The sequence below is a fragment of the Danio rerio genome, chromosome 10 (genome assembly GCF_052040795.2).
Source record: "Danio rerio strain M-AB ecotype USA chromosome 10, GRCz13ab, whole genome shotgun sequence".
Taxonomy (NCBI): domain Eukaryota; kingdom Metazoa; phylum Chordata; class Actinopteri; order Cypriniformes; family Danionidae; genus Danio; species Danio rerio.
In genome coordinates, this window is record NC_141030.1 from 9,859,217 (window position 1) to 9,883,081 (window position 23,865).

The 23,865-nt window shown below is 36.5% G+C and overlaps 1 protein-coding gene across 1 annotated transcript; it reads left to right on the plus strand.

The window, feature by feature from the left end:
* The first annotated feature begins 978 nt into the window (after positions 1-978).
* Positions 979-21,043, plus strand: si:ch211-243g18.2. Its single transcript, NM_001044910.1, has 9 exons — positions 979-1,013; positions 4,479-4,876; positions 6,865-6,947; positions 7,034-7,190; positions 9,599-9,763; positions 11,322-11,447; positions 15,336-15,553; positions 15,704-15,732; positions 20,848-21,043. Exons 2-9 carry the CDS (start codon positions 4,484-4,486, stop codon positions 20,961-20,963), a joined length of 1,287 nt encoding a protein of 428 aa, NP_001038375.1. The 5' UTR covers positions 979-1,013; positions 4,479-4,483; the 3' UTR covers positions 20,964-21,043.
* The last annotated feature ends 2,822 nt before the right edge of the window (positions 21,044-23,865 follow it).

Consider the following 23,865-nt stretch of genomic DNA (forward strand, 5'->3'; position numbering starts at 1 on the left):
GTTAAAAAGTCTGTATGACAGTCTGGCACAAAGTTATGAGGTCATAAATCTGGTCCAATGTTAAGTCAAAGAGACTTTTCCGGATTTTCCGGGTCAGTTTTCAGAAAACTGTAAGTCGGATCAGTTGAAAAAGATATAGCAACCCGAGACTAGTTTGGAGGTTTGCTCTTAGTTTGGTTTATGTAGCTTGATCGGTCTAGGAGGAGAAAATAATCTCAAAACAAGAGTACGTAACATGAAAATTAAGTTTATGTAGCATAACAGTATGTTGGCTTTCTTAAGCCACCATAATAATGTTGTAATTAATTTTCAGTTTCTTGCACGGTCCAATTATTTCACTTCCTAAGACTTGTGTATATATAGTTAAAAGACACAGGTATTATTTTGTTTTGCCTGTATGTTTAGTTTGCAAAAACAAAGGTCATAAACATCTTAGATGGCCTGAGAGTGAATAAATTAACAGCAAATCTTCCCTTTTGGGTGAACTATCCCTTTAAGCGTTTAAAACAGCACTGACACCAGTATTTAGTTTCTGTGTGAATGTAGCCTCTGTAAATTAGGCCAGGTTCCTAACTTTTTTGTCTAGTATAGAGCACAGTTTGCAGCAGCTGATAACTAAAATACTGAATAGACAGACTATCCTTCAGATCTAGTTCAGAGAGTATTGTAGACGATAAAGATACTATAGTAAACACTGTTCTGGCTCATAGATCTTGTCGTGCAGGCACATAGAGCAGGCTTTGTTTTTTCATCTCTTTGTTCTGGTCACAGAGGAAACCTGTTGAATATTTCATGCCGTGATCTCTGATGTCTTGAGTTTCAACTTTAGTGTAAGAGAGAGAGAGAGAGAGAGAGAGTGTGTGTGTCATGTGGCTCCTCCCATAGGTGTTCAGGTAAGATAAACCCCACCCCTGGTCCTTAACTCTATATGAGGGCACTGTTCGTTTCTGACCACAGATCAGCGCTTCACACATCACACAGCACAGAAAACACCCTCCCTTCACTGACAACAGGTACAGTATGAATTTGTTTAACTTCTTATCTTTCGCAGTAGCCCAACCACTTGGATATCAGCCTCTTGCTGGGTTTTAATATCAAATATATTTCTAATTATAAATAATTCAGAGTGTATTTGAAGGTAAGATTCCAGATATTCTATTAATTTTCTTCAAGTCATTAGATTGCCTGCCTTATACATATTTTAAAGGTGAATCAACAGACATTTATCTGCCAATAAGTAATTTTGTAAGTGCATATCAACAAATTTTAATAACCCTAAGACTAAAGTGAGTGTTGACCAGTGCTCAAATAAAAACTTTAGAGTTGTACCAATAGTAATAATGAAAGTTATTTAACATGGAGTTGCAAATATTCTTGCACAGAATGGTGCAATACCATTTTGGATTGCTTGAGAAAAAGTTTTGAATTTATTCAGAAGTTTTGTAATGACGACCAACTGATTTTAACCATTTATAGGACATTCATACACTCATTCATATATTTATTGGAAAATTACTAAAGTCTTTTTTTATGACTTAATAAAGTCAAACACGAGTCACTACATTTTCCATACCCCAGGGATATGAATAATTTCTGGCTTGACAGTATATATGAAGAGCTTACATGCAAAAACATCTACATGTTGTCTGAAATTTTCCCCTAAAATCAGCATTTTTATCAGGATCCTGTGTGTAAGTTCAGTAATATCACTTTTTCGGCAAAGAATAAGTCCTTTTCCTGGTCTTTAAAGTGAAATAACTCAACATTAACAAGGGAGGCTGAGAAAAATGTTTGATGGAAATTTCAGACGACACTTAGAGGTTTTTCCATCTGAACAATTCATATTTAAATCAGTGTTGATTAAGTTACCGTATATAGTTCTTTACCAGATAAAGGGTTAAAGTAGTTGCACCTCCACAAAATAATTGCATTGCCTTGTTTGGAGTAAGTCATATCGTATTTGACATAGCAGTAAAGTCTCCAAGACAACAGACCTCACATGAGTAGGTTAAATGTTTGATGTGCCAACACGAAACAACAATGCAGTGTCCATTTACATATGTGTTCGTTGTCATTCAGTGGAGCTTTGTTCATTGTTTGATGCTTTTAATAGTTCATTGAGTGAAGTTAAACATAAACATTAACAGTACTGTAGAAGCATTTAAAACTACAAGTTCATTGCTTTAGTTGTGTGAAACTAGGAAAGTTAGTTTCCTCAGGAGTGGTTAATCAAAAAAATACATTCATAACAAGTTTATACCATAATTATAACATCTTTTAAAATGATTTAGCTTAATTTGTTTTACATTTCACATATCCAGGTAAATAAGAGGGATAGTTCACTGAAAAAATGCTAATTTAATCACTATTTAGCCTCCTTCATGTGGTTCCAAACCTTTCTGGTTTCTTGATTTTGCTGAACCTAAAACAAGATAATATGAAAAAACTAAAAAAACCGATCACCATTGACATCCATAGCAGAAGAGAAAAATACTTTAGAATCAAGGGTTTGTGGTTTCAAGCTTCTTTTTTGTTCAATAGAATGAGTCAAATAGTTTTGGAGCAAGTACAGAGTGATTAAATGATGACAGATATAGTGGGTGATTCCTTAAAAAATAAACTGTATACCCCCCCCCCCTGACATTACTGTCAAAGTAGAGACTGTGGTCTTAGATCGGCATAAAGAACTCCTTCAGCCCAGAGCTCTTCAACAGTAGCAGGCTGTCAGACGGTTATCACTTTATGGCAGGAGATAAATGGAATAGGAAGGTGTGAACCAACTCTCTTAAGCAGCCCAGAGTTGAGAAGTCATTTGTTACAAGGTTTGGACGTTTACTTCTAGCTGTAAAATTCAGCATGGAAAATTTTTGGTTTGACCAGCTTCTTTTGACAAGTCAGTTTGTATAAAGAGCGTTTTTAAACTGGATGTCGTGAGGTCAGATGAAGATGTGTGATGTTCTTCTACACCGAATATGATTTCCTCCTGCACACTGTTGCTACTTGTATGTTTTTCTCCTAAAGCTATCTTAAAATGTGACTACAATGGAAGTTTTAAGCTTATTTAGAGTTTTTTCATACCACTTTTACATGGTTTTTCAATGTAAAAATGCACTTGACAGACATGCAGGACTGCTACGCTTGCGTCTCAGGTTTTTTGAAGCACAGCGTAAATGAGCACCACCTTTTTAGACACCATGTCAAATTAAAAGAACTTCAACTTTTACACACAGCATCACTCATCATCAGTAATAGTTTCAAAGCAGTGGACCAATCAGAACTCTAAGTCGGGCAAGTTTCTGTTAACAGGTGCTGGTCTTTATTTGTCACATACACTTTTGTATTGTAAAATTGAACATCCCCCCCCCCTGACTGTACACAAATATCATAGTTTTCAGGGGAAGACAGGTCACAGGAGGTAGCGTTTAGAAAAGGAAGTAAGATACACCAGGAGTGGCAGGCAAAAAAACACCCTCTCACCTTGCTCTTGAATTAGGGCAGAGTGAGAACAGGGAGAAAAACAGCCCAATCAAGCACAAAAAGCCCACAGACAAGACACAACATTAATACAGGGGATGGGAATAGGGGGTCTGGATATAGTCCGATGAGGGCGAGCAACCATCTGGTCCTGCAGCCATGGAGGTGCTGGTCGCAGACCCGCCTACCTCCTCCCGAGCCCAAACTTCTTGTCGAGAAGGTGGTGTCAATTGCATTCCGAGACCAGTTGATCAAATCCATAATTCCTTATTTGTTTGGATAGCAGGGCATGGAGAGCCTCAGAGATAGAATAAGACGAAGACAAGAGGAGTTAGAAAGGAGAGATATGGGACGAAGAGGGAAAAAGTGCAACAGACTTCGCCGAGAGCTAAAGAAGAGGATGTGGTTGGGTTCCGTCCCTTTTTTTTAAACATCACGTTTCCATCCAAAGAGAGGTTCTGTTTCAGATGAAATCCAGTATACAACTCTTTTTTTACATAAAACCACAAGTTTGGAGAACGTGCCACCTCCAGCCTATTCAATTTAATATATTTTGCCTTTCCTCTCTCATTTATTTGACCTAATACACCATGCTGCCAACCTCAACTTTCAGTACTGACCTATTTATATGCTTAATTTGTAAAATGAATGCACATCATATATTGTTTATATACTGTTTATATACACATCATATACTGTTTGTTGCACAATATGAGAGTTATAGTGCGGCTCATTTATATTCTTGTAATCAATTTTGTACTGTTTTGTATTTTTTTATTTGTCATATCTCTTTTACTTTAGTTTATTAACATCTGTCATAAAAATCTGATAAAAAAAATCTTTAAAAAAAAGACATGTTCTGTGTGAATGGCACATTAGTGTGCAGTTGGATATGAAGTGGATATCTTTAAATTTAAGTGTTGCACAATACATCTTTTGATAGTCATTTACCAAAAAGAATGCTTCTGTGACAATCTGAAATACATCTTTCTTCCCACCCACAGAGATCATGTCGTCCAGTCTCTCAGTACGGAGCTTATCTCTGGGCCGGCAGCCTTCTTTCTCCAGCATGTCTCTGAGGGACAGTGGACGTGCCCGATCCAAAGCTGCGGTCTCTTTCGCTGCAGCCAAGCCTCTGTCTCGCTCTTCCTCCATGAGCATGTCAGATCTGAACGGCCTCGGCAGCATGTCTCTCAACGGCCTGCATGGCAACAGCACCAATGAAAAAGAGGCCATGCAAAGCCTGAACAGCCGATTGGCCAACTACCTAGATAAGGTGCGCTCTCTGGAGAAGTCCAACGCTGACCTGGAGCTGAGGCTCAAACAACTGATGCTGGACCGTGTGCCGAAAGGACACGATATCGATTCCATGATGGCCCAAGCTCATGCTCTCGAACAGGAAGTATGTCCTGTTTTTTTGACTTCATGAAAATAAGGTTTGTTAGCAGGTCTGCTCAGCAATGCCTCTGCTCATTACCTAGCTAAATGATTACCTACTGGCAGACTAAACAGTTACATTTTAACAAAGAAGGAAAGCACTTAAAACTGAATAAATAGCCCTGTAAAAGGGTTAAGATTCTCAACCCATTATTCCTTTATAATTAAGTTTAACCCTCCTGTCGTGTTCACATCATGCCCCTTACTTTAGTGTTTTATTTAATTTTTTAAATTTTATTTTATTTTATTTTATTTTATTTTTACTTTCATTCATTAATTAATTCATTTTCTTTTCGGCTTAGTCCCTTTACTAATCCGAGGTCGCCACAGCTGCATGAACTGCCAACTTATTCAGCTTATTTATCCAGCTGCATTCCATCTCTGGGAAACATTGATACACACATACACTATGGACATTTAGCCTACCCAATTCACTTGTACCGCATGTCTTTAGACTGTGGGGGAAACCGGAGCACTCCACACAGAAACGCCAACTAACCCAGCCGAGGCTTGAACCAGTGACCTTCTTGCTGTGAGAAGACAGCACTACTTACTGCGCCACCGCGTTGCCCTTTATTTGATTTAATTTTAATTTTTTAACATTTATTTAATTTTATTTTTAGTTTAATTTATTTATTTGGTTTTATTTTGTTTTATTTTATTTTATTTATTTGTATTTTATTTTTAGGAAAAAAAAGAAAACAGACAGTTTGTATTTTTTCTAATTTTGTATTATATACTACTACTTTTTGGCTTAGTCCCTTTATTAATCTGGGGCTGCCACAGCAGAATGAATCACCAACTTATCCAGCATATGTTTAATGCAGTTGATGCCCTTCCAGCTGCAACCCATCACTGGGAAACACCCATACACTCTTATTCAAAAACATACACTACGAATAATTTAGCTTGCACAGTTAACCTATACCACATGTCTTTGGTCTTGTGGGGGAAACTGGAGCACCCGGATAAAAACCCATGCCAACATGGGCAGAACATGCAAACTCCACACAGAAATGCCAACTGACCAAGCCAAGACTTGAATCAGCGACCTTCTTGCTGAGACGCAATCATGCTACCCACTTTGTCACCATAACGCCCATTGATTTTGTTAGATGCCAAGGTTGGAGACAAGCTCTGCATCTCCAAAAGCAGAACTGGACACCCCTGGTTGTGTGCCATGCCATGTTTTCAATAATTAATTAGACTTTCTCCATGACCCAAACCAGCCTCTTTGGAAATACGTGCCTCCGCCTACAATTAAGGGAAAAATAAAGTACGTTGCTCCGGGTACATTTCATTCCGTGTTTCAGATGTCAAATCTGGTAGAGGGCGCTGTCTATATTCATTTATTTATTCACTCATTCATTTTACTTCAACCTAAAGTCGTCCCTAAGCCTAACCAACAGTGTTTTCAAAAGTAAACATAAGAGAAAATGCATTATAGCTACCTAGTTTTACCTTAATTTTACATTGCTCTGAACCCGAGCACTCTGCATCACAAGTTTAACTGCGTACAAAGTGAGCCACTGAGCAAACTGACCAAAAAGTTGTCTATATGAAGATAGGTGAGGCAAATGGTATTCGAATATAAATAATAGACACCGTTAAGTTGTTTTGCCATATATATATATATATATATATATATATATATATATATATATATATATATATATAAATATATGGAAAAATGGATGGAAAGCATTGAAAAATCTTTTATTCATCAAAAATAAATATCAATAGACTGAAAAGGAACAAAAGTTGTTGGCATCATACTTAGCCTTCATTTTAACTAGAAACTGCAGTCAAACTATATATGTTGAATTCCATTTTTGCAGTTTCACAAAAAGTATGTATTTCCAATGAGCATGTGTCGGATTAATTGGTTGTTTCAATGCATCAGAGATAAATGCACCACATGCACCTTCATTTTTAAAATACTGTACCTTACAGGTAAGGAAGAAAACTCTGGAGAATGCTCGGATCATGCTTGAGATCGATAATGCCAAGTTGGCTGCAGATGATTTCAGAATCAAGTGAGTGCGTGGCTTTTGCACCCATCAAAATATCATCCGGTGAGCTACTTTCGAAGGCCTACTGTATAATGAATGTGTGTTTGCAGATGGGAGACGGAGAGCGCAATGTGTCAGTCGGTGGAACGAGACTGCGTGGCCCTGAAGAAAGCCAAGTCAGACCATGACCAGATCATCGCCACACTCCGTGGTGACCTGGACAGCCTGAAAGAAGAACTCTACTTCTTGAGGAAGAACCATGAGGAGGTAAGATCTCTACATTGACAGTTCTTGCACTTCACAGCCCAATTCACTAAGTCTACAAACTGGTTAAATAGTAGCATTTAAGTGTACATGAAAAAGTTGGATGTGAGCCAGTACAAAGCTCACTTGTTTTCTTTTGCTACTAAACTGTTGGTGTAACCCTCATTTCTTCATACATTTATGATTTTTCCACAAATAAAATTTATGCAAAACACTTTTTCAACAAGGAAAGGGCTTCTTCGGACACTATGAATAAAAAGTTTTTTAGGGATCTGTTCACACTGTGACCCTTCCCAGCAGGGCATTGATGTCAAAATGACACACAAACATGTAAAAACACACTGAATGCTCAAATCAGTTTGATCATAATTTGGTCAAAATAACATCAAATTGACATCTAACATTGATGTCAAAAACACATTAAAAATCAATTATTGAACTCTCCTGTGGACGATTTTTATATGTGTTTTTGACATCATGTTAGATGTCAGTTTGATGTAATTTTGAGCATTTTACATGCATTGCAGAGATATAAAATCCAATGTAAATTTAGAATTTGCAATTAAAGCTTTCGAGTGAATAAAACATTATTTATAACAGTTTTTTTTATACATACAAAACAGAACAAAAAAGCATTTGTACAGTCTATAATGCTTTTTATACAAATGATAAGGAAAAATGCTGAAAAAATTAATTAGTAAATTACTTTAAAAACAAATAATAAATTAATAATAATAAACAAAAACACAAAAACAAAACAAATAACAAGCACTAGTCCATATGAACATGCACCATATAGAGTAAATAATATACACCATGAGTGCCCTACTTTCAACTCTTAAAAAGATAAATAAAATATGTTTTACATTGTAATACTTTTGTTTCATTATTTTAATGGTCAAAAGATTATCGAGGTGTGGACGTCAAATAGATCAATTAGCATATTTTTTTTTTTTTGCTTTTTATTTAATATTCTTCTTTTATTATATTTTTTAGAACAACCCCTTCCCCAACAATTTTACCCAGTACACATAAGGGAATAAAAAAAAAAACACGCCAAAACAAGAAAACATGCAAACTCCACACAGAACTGCCGACTGACCCAGCTGAGGCTTGAACCTTTATTAAAAAAAAAGTACTGCCATCATAAATACTTTTCAGGGGATACATTTGTACATCAAGTTACATGGTTATTTTGCAGTTATCTCAGATTACATTGGTGATTGGTTAATTAACCTCTAAATATACATATCTTCTTTAGAAAAATATTAGTCTTCATTTGTAGACATAGTCATTTTATCTATTACATACTGTAGACCTGTTTCAATCTCTAAATCCACCGAGCCACCTTTGGAGAACCTTCGTTTATCCAATGTCATTTTTTTTTTGCCAACAAGGTTTCTGTAAAATTATATTCCAGGGGTTAAAGTTCCATCCTGGAGAGCCACAGTTCCAGAAGACACTTTAACAAGCTAATAGGCATAATGGTCTGTAAAGCTGTGTTTTTATCTTGATTGGCCCAAAACTCTGCAAGTTTAGTGCTCTCCAAGCCAAATTTGACCACTCCTAGATTCTTCTAGGGCTAATAAAAACCCTTTGAGACCCATGGATTTTCAAGATTGTCCCTCTGTCTTGTCAGACTTTTGAAAAGTCTAAAGTAGTGACCTTTGTTGTCTTTGATAGACAAGCACTATGACTGGAGTTGCTTGTAACCCAATCCATGTGGTTCCTTTGACTAATGCAACCTAAGATGTGCCTCAAAACTAAACCCTTGGCACAAAACCAAATGCTGATTGTCATTTTTAGGTCAGAAACTTGCTCTACATTGGTATGCTCGGATGTGAATGCTTGGCCAACAAAGTCTGAATGCAAAGAAGCAGAATAAACGCATATACTTGAATTATTGTCTTACTTCGAAACAAACAAATCCACAAAGCATATAAAAAGTACATGGCATTCAAGAAATATAGCATACACGCATACTCTTGGTATTTGATAAGGAGGAGTGTCGCTGTGATAGCAGATGATTCAAATTATATCTGAATGTTTTTTTTTTGTGTGTGTGCATGAAAGACACACTACATACTCCCTGTGTGAGCAACATGAGATCAACACTTTTAAATATTCATTGAGAAGAATTTAATAATGAAGTAACTTCCACCTACCGTGTGCCACCACGTGGTATCAAATTGCCAATATTCACTCCGCAGTCTCGAATGACCACACAAAAAAACATCCCAGTGTTCAAACACAAAATACACACACATTTACCATGCTCAAATATGTTTCATATCTCATTAGTCAACAGTTTAGATTAATTCCACAGAAGGTTATTATCGCTCAGTTTGTTTAGTTGTACAACATACTTCTCTTTTATCATCCGCCCATTACTTTTCCCACACTCTCTGCAGGAAATGGACAGTCTGAGAGCCCGGATTGCTCAAGAGGATGTCAATGTGGAGGTGGATGCGGCCCGTGGGCCAGAGCTGGGGACTGTCCTCTCCGATCTCAGGTCTCAGTATGAAGGCATTGTCCAGAAGAACAAGGAGGAAGCTGAGAGCTGGTACCGTAAAAAGGTTTGTGCTCTCAGGGGAACAGGGTCAGAACCAGTACCATGGCTGCCAGCCTCCATTAAGACTATCCCAGATTCAGATCACATTTCTCTTACAACAACACCTTCATACAGCTATGTGTTTTTGGACATGTACAATAGAAAACCAGGCTAACGTGGGCATTCATGTACTAAAAGGTTTTTTTAAATTATTACAACGTAAAACACAAAAAGTTGAGGTAACAAACCATTTGAGAAAACCGATTGCAACAAACCATTTAAGTTCAAAAACGAATCCTAATGTGAACTGTCAACTTAATCCATTTGAGTAAATGAAGCAATTTGAGTACATCGGAATCCAATAAATGAAGAGAACTCAAGTCAATTGAATATTGTAAAACCCAATATGTTAAGGTTGAGGAAACCGATTGCTACAAAGCATTTGAGTAAAACAAAAAAACTAATCTATATGAGTATTGTGAACTTACTCCATTTGAGCTGAAGTAATAAGATATTTAATTAACTCTTACCTTCAAAACTGAGCTTAAAACTCTTTTCACATGAGTAAAATTAACTTTCATTAAATTTTGAGTTAACTAAACTCATTTCATTTGATAAAGTTGACTGTTGGGGTTTTACAGTGTATACATTGCACTGTTTTCTGTGTTAATCATGATTTTTTCTATCCATAACATGATTGTAAGCCAAAACATGGTCTTTATATGGTACATAAAGAACACTTTGACCAGGAACTATGGTAATATGATGATCTGTACCGGTGTGGTTCAGGAGTCCAAGATAATAGTGTGGTCTAATATTTAAAAATACAACTGTATTTTTGAAGTATCATATGCAAATACCATCCATTTCCTAAAAATATTAGACCACACTATTATCATGGACTCCTGAACCACACCGGTACAGATGGTATTTGCATGCTACTATATGGAACCATTTTAATATGTTTTTTCAAAACATTAATATTATGGTATTTTTGTAAACTTTAAGATAGTATTAATAGGGTAAAGCAAGATGCTAAAAATGCGTTTAGCACAATGATAACACCAATTTATTTTTGGTCAATAATAATTTTAGTCCATAATACTTCTATGGACTATTTATCAAAGATTTTGCATAGTACTATAAATACTATTTTGAGGCATTATTTTTTGTGTATAAAACCAACATATTTTGAAAAGATGATTTGAAAATAACATGGATTTAAAACATTTTTACCACTGTTTTAGGACATGAACAATAGTAAAACCAGGTTGTGTATTACCATTATTACTAGTATTTCCAGTATTACCAGGTAGTGTAAGTATGATATTTACATTACTAAACAGTTACAGTAAGTATTTACCCAATATTATTTGCATAATTTACCATGCAAATACAATTATATTTTTGGGTAAGTGGAACCATGGTATCTTCATAAGGTAACCATAGTAATATTAAGGTCCCATGTTATTACAATGAATGATATCGTTATACATAAGTAAAATACCCATTGCATTACTTTCTTCAGTTCCATAAACAGAACACTTGTGTAACCCATCAACTGTATATGTGTGTGGGTTTAGTTGGAGACAGTGCAGACGCAGGTGCGTGAGAGCAATGAAGCCCTGAGAGGAGCTCAGAGTGAACTCACCGAGAGGCAGCGCTTTCTGCAGACCCTGGAAGTGGAACTGGAGAGCCTTCATAAACAGGTCAGAACCAGGCAGGAGGAATCTTTTAGCGACCATTTCTGTTCTCTGAGTGAACTTTGAAAGCCTCGGCCAATGCAGATACAATTACAGCTTAGCACTGGAAAGTAAAACCCTGCCCTTTATGTCAAAGCTATTTGAACGACCCAGGCCATAAATGCTCCATCACATGCCTGCACTTACTTCACCAGTCAAATGTGAGCGGCAGGAAGCACAGACACAGTTTGTTGTCGGATTATGTCAGTAAAAAGGGGTCAGTTGAGACCTTACTGAAAGTGGTAGGGTTTTAGATCTCTAAAAAAGAGGTTTTTCTATCAGGTTTGCTTGTTTTTCATGACCTTCCGATCTCATGCAAGTGAAAGATCAGTTCCAGCATCTCAGATGTATTTACTATCAACAGGTCACTCTTGTGTAAATAAGCCAAGATGTAAATTCACATAGTAGGGGTCGTTACTTTAATGGTATATGCAGCTATTTTAAAGTGCAAGTAGATGCACAGTACCTTTAAAGACTCTGAACATAGGGATTCTGTCATCATTGACTCATATTGTAAAAAAATATATGACAAAAAGTCATGACTACAAAAGTTTTTGTTACCCTAATTAGTTAACCAGGTTTCAATGACATTTTAAAAGTTATGCAAAGAGTAACTTGTTGTTTTTAGTCATTTGAATGATGTAAATTGAGATTACTTGTGACTTTGATTCAGCCTAAAAAAATAAGCCAGCAAGATTTTTTACAGTGCACCATTTACTTCTTCTAAACCTGCTTCTGTTTTCATCTGTTAAGAACCAAAGAAGATATTTTGAAGAAAGCTGGAAACATTTAACCATTGGCCAATTTCTTACTATTACTATTAATTATGTGGTTACAGGTTTTTAGCTTTCTTCAAAGTATCTTCTTATGTGTTCAACAAAATAAAAAAAACTCCCTAACACTTTATTTTGACGGTCAATTTGAATATTAGTAGACTGTTTAATATCTGTTGATACTGCTGCTATACACTCTCAGAAATAAAGGTACAGGAGCTGTCACTGGAGCAGTACCTTTTCAAAAGATACATATTTGTACCCAAGGAGTCCAAAGTGGTACCTTAAAGGTACACATTAGTGCCCAAATGTACCCAAAAGGTACTTTTGATGTACCATTACGGACCCTTCAGTTACAAATATGTACCTTTTAAAAAGGTGCTGCCCAAGTGACAGCTCCTGTACCTTTATTTCTGAGAGTGTAAGAACGTCAACTTACACTAACCCTAACCCTAACCCCAACCTAACAGTCTACTTATAATCTAATGAGAATTAGTTGGCATGTAGATGCAATGTAACTTAAATTCAACAAACGGATCATAAAAGTAAAGTGTGAACAGAAACTCTTCTTGTTTGGACACTTGTGAGTGAGTAAATAGTGTGTAAATTTCCCTGCAAAACATAAGTAAGTTTAGAATGTTCATTTTGCTATTTTACTATACAATGAACTGCATAATACCTTAAATTTCAACTTTATTAGAGGTCACTAAGGGTTTGTATGCATGAGGCAGTATTCAAAGAAGCCTTGTTGTCTGAGCAGTTCAGCTTATCTCCAACTGGTGGTTGGCAGTTCAAATATGATTACATGTAAAATAGATGGACTAAAGGGTTAGGTTAGAATTAGAATAGAATTGATCCATAATGTGATCAATACCAGTAGCACACCCACACACTAACTTTAACCATCACAATTGACTGCCTAACCCTAACATTTAGTCTAAAATAAACCTTAACCCAGTTCTAACTTTGAACCTAAAATCAAATGGTAATCCCCAAACAACCCTTTAAAGGGGTCCCCGAAAATGAATAACAGTCTGATTGTTTTATCTTTACACATTCTCAAATGGCCCGTTTCCACTGTCGGTACAGGTCACCTTTATCAGGCTTGCGTTTCCAGTGCTAAAAGGATACCAATGGTACCCTTTTGGTACCCTTGGTACCCTGGTATTGATACCAACGGTACCGTTTTGGTGGGTGTTTGACAGAAAATTTTAGTCAACGTCATTCTCTCCCAAGAAAATGTCAAATTACAGTTTGTTTAATATATCACACGAGAAGCCATTCTCTCGAAACAGAGGATTTAAACATAAATATTTGGGTATAAATGTTCATCACTAACATTTTTATTAACGTAATTTGATTATAACTGCAGATCAATGTGAAATATCCTACTGTAACGTGTGAAATTATAGAAAATAAATAAATGCAATAAATGTGAACACATACAGCCCCTTACAGTGTCCGATATGCTACCAATTACAGAGAGACTGTACATAGTCCTTTTTTGGGTTAAAAACAACACACAACATCAGCCTACAGTCAGTGCAAACATCTTGTCTGTATCCTTAATCTTCACCAGCACATGTAACCTCTTTTAGAGTGTAATTTCGTCATTCTGAGTTCATAATAGTCCAAAAGGCGACAAAAGTTAAATATGGCGGTTTGTATGTATTATGCTGCTGAAAGAATCATTTGCTCCTTTGTTTTTTCCGGCTTCTCCTTTGTTTTTTTGCGATTCACTCTCATGTTTGTCTATTTCTGAAAGGAACGAATGTCAGAAGCTCTTCAATAATCACGCGCACGTTATTATCATCAGCTTAGGAAGTTTGTTATTTCAAATATAGACGTGCGGGTTGAAATATAAACCGCTCACGCTTTAGACAGCCTTGTAAAAAACTATGGGGCACAAGGCAGATTCTGCTCCTCTTCTTGAATTTATGGCTGTTCATCAAGACAACGACAAGGTTTGTTTGAGCTCAGGTCGACCATGGCTCATTTTTATATTATTAGGGTGTAATGTCTTGGCTGTGTATTTAAAAATGGCACTTCCTTTGTTTTCATTCTGGCTTGTTGGATGAACAAGTGAGGTATCTCTGTAAACCAAAAGTGTTCAGTTGCGGATCTAGCTCCATCTAATGGTACCCCTTTTGTTGTGCTAGGTACTCTTTGCAAAGGATACTCAAAAAGTTGTACAGTACGGTACGATTCACTTTTAGGTACCTTTTACCATACCATACCTCTCAGTGGAAACGGGCCAAAATTGGCTCTGATAAAAATATTTCGACACATGCATAGGGTTCAAAATTCATAAAACTTTATAAATCTTTTGTGATATTGTCTATTATTTAATTGAATTAAAAATCGGAAATGCCCCCTAATGCTTAATAATAGTTTTAGATTTGTTTTGTTTTTGTTTTCCTTTGACTATTTGGATCATAGAGTGGAGGACAGGTAATGATTGTATACAGAAATGTATTACAAATCCAATGTGTATCTACCACCAATGTTTAATGCATTAAATGCGTAGTTACCACCAAAACCGAACATTCTGTCATCATTTACTTAACTTTTACCAAACATGTTTGACGTTTCTCTTTCCTCTGTTGAACAATAAAGAAGATATTTTGAAGAAATCTGGAAACCTGTAATCATTTACTTCCATAGTATTTTTACATTTTCTACGATGGAATTCCATGGTTACAGGGTTCAGCTTTCTTCAAAATATCTTATTTTGTGTTTAACTGAATAAATAAACCCATAAAGTATTGGAACCACTTGATAGTGAGTACATTTGAATTTTTTGTGAACTATCCCTTTAACGTGCCTTCAAAAAAGCATTGCATAGCCAGACTGGATTTTTTAAATATATTTTTTGTAACCCACAAGCAGTCTGACAGACATATAAAGCAACCAATCACAGCTTTTTTTTTTTTTCGCGTCATATTAAGCTCTGCAAATCCTTGAAATAACAGACTTATGTGTAAAACTTATGCTACAAATACACCAGCATTTCAACAGTGGTCCATTGTCATGATGTCGGAATCATCAACTAACAAATTCCCCTTAAACTGCTCTCCCACAGGTGGCAGCTCTGGAAGGTAACCTGAGTGAGACGGGGCAGAAATACACCCTGGAGATGGAGCGTCTGCAGGCCACCCTGGCCCAGCTGGAGGACAGCCTGTCTCAGCTGCGTCTGGACATGCAGCGCAACAAGACTGACTACGAGCAGCTCCTGCGCATCAAACAGAACCTGGAGATGGAGATCGCCACCTACAGGAGGCTGCTGGAGGGCGAGGAGACGTGAGTGACTCTTTTAGCTCAACTCCCCAATTATTTACTCTGTGTAGCGTCATCCCTATCTCCACACACTGATATGGGTGTCTGGGGTTTTCACAACTTAATGACTGTTTTGATACTGACGTCATGTTTTTATTTTCTTTTATTTAACAGGGTTAAAGAGATTCCTCCACCACCCAAGAGTGAGTTCTCATCCATTCTCAATGTGTCACTTGTTGGATTCAGCAAACAGTAGATCAAATATGCACAAACTAAACTTGCTTCTAACAAACATTTGACTAGAAGTGCATATTGCATTAGCTGAATGTAAAAACTGTAACATGGTATTATCTCAGTGGGATAGTTTTTAGTTGTAAAATTTGCATTTAATTTACTCCATCTAATGTGTAGGTGATTTTTTTATCCTCAGTAGAACATTAAAGAAGTTTTTAGCTGAATCTGTGGTCCTTGGTGATTCATAAAATGCAATTCCACTTAAGTTATCGGCACTTTGACAGTCTAAACATATAATACAATTAACATCTGTTCCTTCTGAAGATATACCCCTTATTAAAGTCTTATTAAAGTCTTATAAAGCAAAAGGGTTTGCAAAAATCTGTACATTATTTACTAACCCTCTGTGTTTTTTGTGCTTGTTCAGTTTCTTGTAAATGTAATAATGGCTAAAGTGTGACGAGCACACTGTATTAAGTACAAACTGTGCTAAAATAACCTTTATTCCATAATCTGTTGAAATAATTGATTCTGATTGGCTGTAAAGTGTGTAATAAAAAAGAGTTTAATGCACACGTATAATTCCAGTCAGTTTAGAACAAACTTATATAAATGCGCTTCCCTTAAACATAAGTAGTAACTGTTACATACGGGTCGGGACAACGAAGATGAGGATCCACGTGCAGTTTAAAAATCAAGAGTTGTCAGGCAGGCAATGATGAAACTGGGACGAACTGGAGCATGAGGGTAATCTAAAGAACGTGGTAAAAATAACAGGCAAAGGCTCAAGACAGACAGCTTAACGGCATAAACAATAAAACTAACAAGGGTCCAAAAACATGTGAAGGCAAGACACTGTGTAAGGGAATGTGAGCAATGGATGTGCAGTAGTCTCTGTAATCAGTCTTTGATCAGCTGGAAACAGGTGTGTTTGAGTTGCATGATGGGATTTGTAGTTCATAAGGTGACAGAATCGTATTCCAGGTGAAGGTGCATGTTTACAAGCAATCTGCTAGATCCACGGATTACTGGTGCTTGTTCAAACTACCTGTGTAATATGAGTTAAAACAACACAATTCTTGTCATTTCTGTTGCCAGTTTATTTGTTTTTATGTTCAGTCCACTTAAATTTGTAAACTATTAAGTTAACTTAAGTGTTTTGTGTTGGGACAACATAAAGGAATTGGGTTGGTCCGACTACCTGGTTAGGGGATTTGTAGTTACCAGCATTTCCACCTTGCAGAAGCACCCATGCTTTGGGTGTTTGTTGTTTTGCTCAGTGAGCAATAACTGTCCTAAAATTAGTTCTGATATCTCTCTCAATCAACTGTATATGTAACTCATGAAATATGAAATATATGAATATACTCATTTAACTCATTTAGGATAACTTCAAATAAAAGAGACTTCGAAATGTAAGACACATAAACATACATGATATTATCAGACCTTTGAGTTTAAATTAAAATAAAAATACAAATGTTGTCAAACTTTTATTTGATAAAAATCGTGTTGGACCAACTCATTTAATTGTGTAAACAGTTTTTTTTAGTTGGTGCTAAAAAACATTGGATGGAAAGCCTATCAATTAAATTGAGTTCATCCAATGAGTTATTTTTGAGTGTAATAACTAAGTGACAGTTGCCGGAACCTATTTTATTATATTTTATTTTTTTTACCTTTTTCTACTTTTTACTTCTTACACTGATATGTGCTTCGCCAGAAACCAATGGGAACTAAGCAATATGCTCAAAAATAGTTGCAAAGAGGTAGCTAACACATGTTACTATGAGCTATATATTTTAGCTACCCAGATTAGATATGCCAGTATCATATACATGCACACACATATACACACAATCGATCTCACACATGCTCTCTCTGTCTGCCTGTAAATGATTATTCAGATTCGGGAGATCTAACGTGTCATAACTGATGAAAATTCATTCAAATATTGCACTGTAGCAACACCAGTTGTAACAACTATCACTTGGAAAATGACTATAGTAAGCGGAAAAATCAAGACATTGCCATGCGTTTGGATTTTGGATGTTAAATACACCTGCTGTGTGTCAGGTGGTTCTTTATAAATCTATTAATGTATTGAAACTATTGATTATTGCTTACATAACTGCAGTTATTGTAAAACATATTGTTGAGGAAAAAAATGGATATGGGTGGCTAGTAAAAAATATACATATATTTTTAAGTCAAATAAATAAGGGCAGAGAAGGTTTTTGTTGTCTAAATGATGAAGGTTAGAGGTGTTACTACAAAAATGATGTATAAATGACCCTGTGCACACATTGACTTTAAATATTATGTTGATTTAACTTTTTTGAGCCACCTTTTTGTTAGAAAGGCTTGAGGGTCATTGTCACACATTTGATGGTGAGTTTCATCATCCCCTAATGGGCCCATCAATGTGAAAACTGACTGAGGCAGGTAAAGAAGATGAAGATGAAGTTTCTTTGTTGTTGTTTATTTTTTACACTGTCCACAATGTAATAAAATATAAATAATAAAGATTAAAGTCACACAATGACCTGAACACAGAGACATTTTGAACACAGAAAATCACACACCTTTGTGCCATTCCTCAAAAATTGTAAATAAACTGAACCGTACCTTTCATTTCCAGTGGGTTTGCGGCTTCCTTTACCATAGACTGAAGAAAAAAGTGCTCAATAGAAAATTTACCATATGTTGATGTAGAATATCTGTCTAATATGCTGATGCTGATGTCTGTCAATTTGCATTTGTGATTCTTTGCTGTTGCCCTAATGACATTATCAGTTGGCAGTTACAAATACTGATATTGACCACCCATAACAAAAAATAAATTTCACACAGTGCATGACCTACAGTTAATATTGTACATAAGATGTGAAATGTTTTCTTGGACCACACAACCAGTCATACATTTTTTGAAAATGGAAATGTATACATCTGCTGAAAGCTGAATAAATAAGATTTGCATTGATGTTTGGATAGGACAGTATTGGTGCAAATGAGTGTATGGGTGTTTCCCAGTACTGGGTTGTGGCTGGAAGGGCGTTCGCTACATTAAACATATGCTCAAATAGTTGGCAGTTCATTCTGCTGTGGCGATGCCTGATAATAAATAAGGCACTAAGCCGTAGGAAAATTAATCAATAAACATTTGGCTTAGATATAACTATTTGTCTGGAATCTGTGGGTAAAAAATACTGAGAAAATCACCTTTAAAGTTGTCAGAATTAAGAGTTTAGCAGTGCATATTAATAATAATAAATGTAGTTTTTATGTACATAATTTATTTACAGAATGAAATTTATAAAATGCTAAATCTTTTGCCATCAAAGAATAATATATAACACTGACTTATACATGTATGATGCAACACAAAACTTTTTTCCCAGTGATGGGTTGAAGCTGGAAGGGTATCCGCTGCATAAAAGATATACTGGATAAGTTAGCGGTTCATCCCACTGTGGCGACCCCAGATTAATAATGGGACTAAGCCAAAAAGAAAATGAATGAATGAATGAATGAATGACTGAATAAATGAATTAATAAATAAATTAATTAATTAATTAATTAATTAATGAACATAAAAGACTTTGTGGTGCAGTGTCACAGATTACTAACACCTTATAAACATATTTGTTCAGATATTCGCAAACACAGAAACACAATAGTCTAAAATTCATAATATGTTCAAATCATATTAGATATAATGTACAATGGCTATCAACATACTTCATTCAACACGAATTATTTCTGACAGTATAGTTTGGGAAAACCCCAACTATGATAAATATTGTGAATATTGTAAGGGAGAATAAACAAATTGTTAGTGTATTACACAATGTGGCCAATTAATTGTTTACATGGTTTATTTCTTTTGCAAAAAAACGATTTTTGGATTTTAAATTGTGCAGAAACACTAATAAAAGTAAACCCTTTACCTCCTTTTATATGATGTCTTATTCCTGTCTGTACAACTAAACGTATTTTAAGTGCTTTCCATTGTCACTAGAAAAAAAATTATGTAAAAGCAGAATTTGTGAACCACACAGGGTTAGTTTTGTTTTGCTTGTATATGTTTTTTGATATTCAAAGTGCCTGAATCACCACGGACCACAGTACACAGAAAGATATCATGTATCTTAGAAATGAACAGCTATTTTGTGTGACTCAGAGATACACAACATTTAATTTGACATTATATCAGAACATTTCAAAGAAAACGCATGCTTATTAACATGCACACCAAAGAAATACACACATTTAAGACAGAACTATATATTTATTATATATTTATAATATGTGAAAAGTATTTTTCAATGTTTTTGAATGTACATAAAACTGATTATCAGAGTACTTTTGCAGTCTTGAAATAAAATGTCAACATATGGGTGAAATTATGTTACACAATAATTCAGAATAACAGATATATTTATGTAAAAATGAAACAACTAATTATTCTAATCTCTCTTTATGAAAACAACTACAGAAGAATAAGTGATCATACAGTACTGCCATGTATTATATCCTAAATGGTTAAGCTAACCAATGGATAAAAACCTATAATGGAAAGAATAATGGCAAAGTATAAAGATTAAAATTTCTTTAATACTTTGCAAACTGATTTACATTCTTAATATGCCCTAAAGAACATTTTGCCACTGTATATAAACTATTGTTACACTGATTTACATTTTAGTGTGCATCTTCTGTAAATCAAAGTCAAGATGTGTTAGTAAATTTGTGAAACTTTTTATCCCAAATTTAGGCAGGAGTGACACAAAAGTCCTCCATCCTGTAGAATCCGCTGTTCAGGCCAGCAATGATGCTTGATGCTTAAGTATAATTTAAGCCGTGGTCTTGTACTGTTGTGTAAACAGAGCTCCGATATCAGCCCGTGGCTCTGGAATGTCCTGGATCTTCTCACCTGAGCTCCATACTGAAAACTAATGACACATTAAACAGTGCCAAACAGAGCGGCTTCTCATAAAGCAGCATACAGTCCAGTGTCTGTTTCTTGGAGAGGAATGTGACGTATCGCTAACATCTCTCCCTCTCTGTCTTTCTGTCCGCAGAAGAGCCTGACGTTCGTACCCGCAAGATAGTAAAGGTGGTAACGCAAACCATGATCAATGGTAAAGTCGTGGACGAATCCAGCGAAGTCGAACAGATTGAGGAGACAAAGAAGTAAAACAAGAACAAGACTGTCTGTGTGATTCTCCATATAAAAGCCTCTATTGTTCATTTAGAAGCTGCATTACCTTTTGGCCCCAGCGGGCCCCTGATTTTTGTTTCATTCCCAGTCTTTCAAAGAGATCGTCTTTCCTTTCTCAAGCAACAAAAAGAGGTGAAATTACTAGGAAAGCCATCAGATTTAGAGCTGAAACTGAAGAAGAAACAAGTGACAAGTGTTCCTGTTATTGCATTTAGGCACTTGTCAGACCAAATTCTTTCTGCATGCAATATTTATTTCTCAGTAGTGTAGCGTGAGGATGACTTTATTTACCTAAATGTTTGCTTCTCTGTTATTGTTTTCAATCTTTACCCATATTAAAAACGATTCCATGCAAACTGCACTTGTTGTGACTCCTTATGACTTAAGTCTACTTATTTCAACTTTATGGGCTCTATTTTGACGATCTAGGTTCATTGTATGCACAGACATTCATTAGCCTACAAAATTAATTTCGTTTAAGTGCAAAGATTTGATTCAAAACTATTTCTTAATTCAGTTCTACGTTTAAGCAAATGAATCAATGAACAATAATAACGAAGTGTGATCAAAATTATTGGTTATATCCAAATACACATGCTATGTATGCTCCATATGGTCCAACACCTTACAGGTGGGCAAATCTAAGTTTGTTTTTAATAAAACAAATATAAATATGCATATAATAAATATTACTGCTAATAATAATAACATTACACAAAAGCAAATTGTCATGAATAAACAGAAAAAGCCTCTCGAGATGAAGAAGGCATGAAAGCAGTCGTTTTTATATTTATGTAGAAAATAATCATTTCATTTCATTTTCTTGTCGGCTTAGGGTCTACTCACACTATGCCATTCGTACCGTGCCCAGGCCCGTTTCCCGGATCGTTTCACAAGCGTGAGTGCGCTGAATAGGGCTCAAGCACGGTTCACTTGGCTGGCCCTGGCCCGGTTGGAAGAGGTGTGCCTGAGCCCGGTTCACTTGGGCTTTGGCGCGGTACGCTTGTGTGTAAGTGCAAAACGCGCTCGAAATTGAAGCCCGAAACTGAAAGCGAGACGTGACTTTTAAGGCACTGTTTCATATGGATTTATTAATCATTCTTACTGTTCAGTAAACGCAAACTGCCGTAGTTTATTAAAGACGCAAACCCCTCACTGCACGACAGCTGCGCGCCTTCAGCAGACCTCCTCATTCCTACAGCACGAGAGCTTTATGATTGTTTATGAGCGCCAAAAGTGGCGGATCTGTTCGGCGAAATATCTGACTGCGTGTCCCCGCATCCCTAAGGACTGTTTGACGAAATATTTGATGGCATATTAAACGACTGAAACGATATGACTAGAAATCTCCACTGTGCTGCTGAGTGAGAGAGTGCTTCTCACTGAACAGCGCAGCAGCGATGACGTAAGCATGCCGAAGCCCGTTTGTGGTGTGAGCGCGGGCCGTCGGGGGAGACGGGAGGGGGGACAAGCGTGCTTTGGCCCGGTTCAAGGCAACTGTACCTAGTGTGAGTACGGCCTTAGTCTCTTTATTAATCCGGGGTCACCACAGCGGAATAAACCGCCAACTTATCCAGCAAGTTTTTATGCAGCGGATGCCCTTCCAGCCGCAACTTATCTCTGGGAAACATCCACACACACACATTCACACACACACTACGGACAATTTAGCCTACCCAATTCACCTGTACTGCATGTCGTTGGACTGTGGGGGAAAACCGGAGCACCCGGAGGAAAAAAAAATCTTTTTAAAATTATTTATGTTTGGTTTGGAGTGAAGTCTATAATTGTAAGTCTATTACTTTACTTTTACCTTAGATTTATTGAGAAATGTTTAATACTGATGATTTTACATCTGCAGATTTTGTCATGCTTCAATTTTTTTATTAACTTCATCTTTTAAATTTAAATTTAAATTTTAAATTATATTTTTAAATTCATCTTTTATAGTTGTCTCAACTTGCATCAGTCAAACTGACTCAAAATATAAAATTAAACTTTTAATAAATGAAAAAAATTAGTTGAAACCTGAAAGGACAAGATCTCGCATACAAGTGGCTGAAATGAGTTTCTCTCGTGGGGTGGCAAGGTGCACCCTTATAGACAGGGTGAGAAGCCCTGTCACATGGGAGAAGCTTGGAGTAGAGTCGCTGCTCCTCCACATCGAGAGAAGTCAGTTGAGGTGGCTCGGGCATCTGTTTCGGATGCCTCCAGGAGGTGTTCCAGGCATGTTTCTCCGGGAAGAGGCCTCGGGGAAGACCCAGGACACGCTGGAGGGACTATGGGTGTACTCACACAATGCTATCTGAACCGTGCCCAGGCCCGTTCAAAGGATTGTTTGAGAAGTGTGAGTGCTCTGAATCTGGCTCAGGCACGGTACAGTTGGCCGGCCCTGGCCTGGTTGGAAGAGGTGTCCAAAGCGCGGTTCACTTGGGCTCAGGCATGCGTTATTGCAAAATGTGCCTGAGCCCAAAACTGAAGATGAGAAGTAACTTTAAAGGACGGTTTGATATGGACTAATAACCATTCTGACAGATCAATGAACACAAACTGTCATAGATTATTAAAGACTCAAACCCCTCACTGCACAACAGCTGCACCTTCAGTAAACCTCTTAATACCTGCAGCACGAGGATTTTATGATCGTTTATGAGCGTCAAAAATGGCTGATCTGTTCTGCAATATATTTGACTGCGTGTCACTGCATCTCAAATGACTTAAACTAAATAACTAAAGAAATATCCACTGTATTGAGCGAAAGAGCTTACTGAACAGCACATCATCGATGACCTAAGCGTGCCTAGGCCTGATTGTAATGTGGGTGCGGGCCGTCAGGGGAAACGGGAGGTGGGACAAGTGTGCTTTGATAAGCAGATGA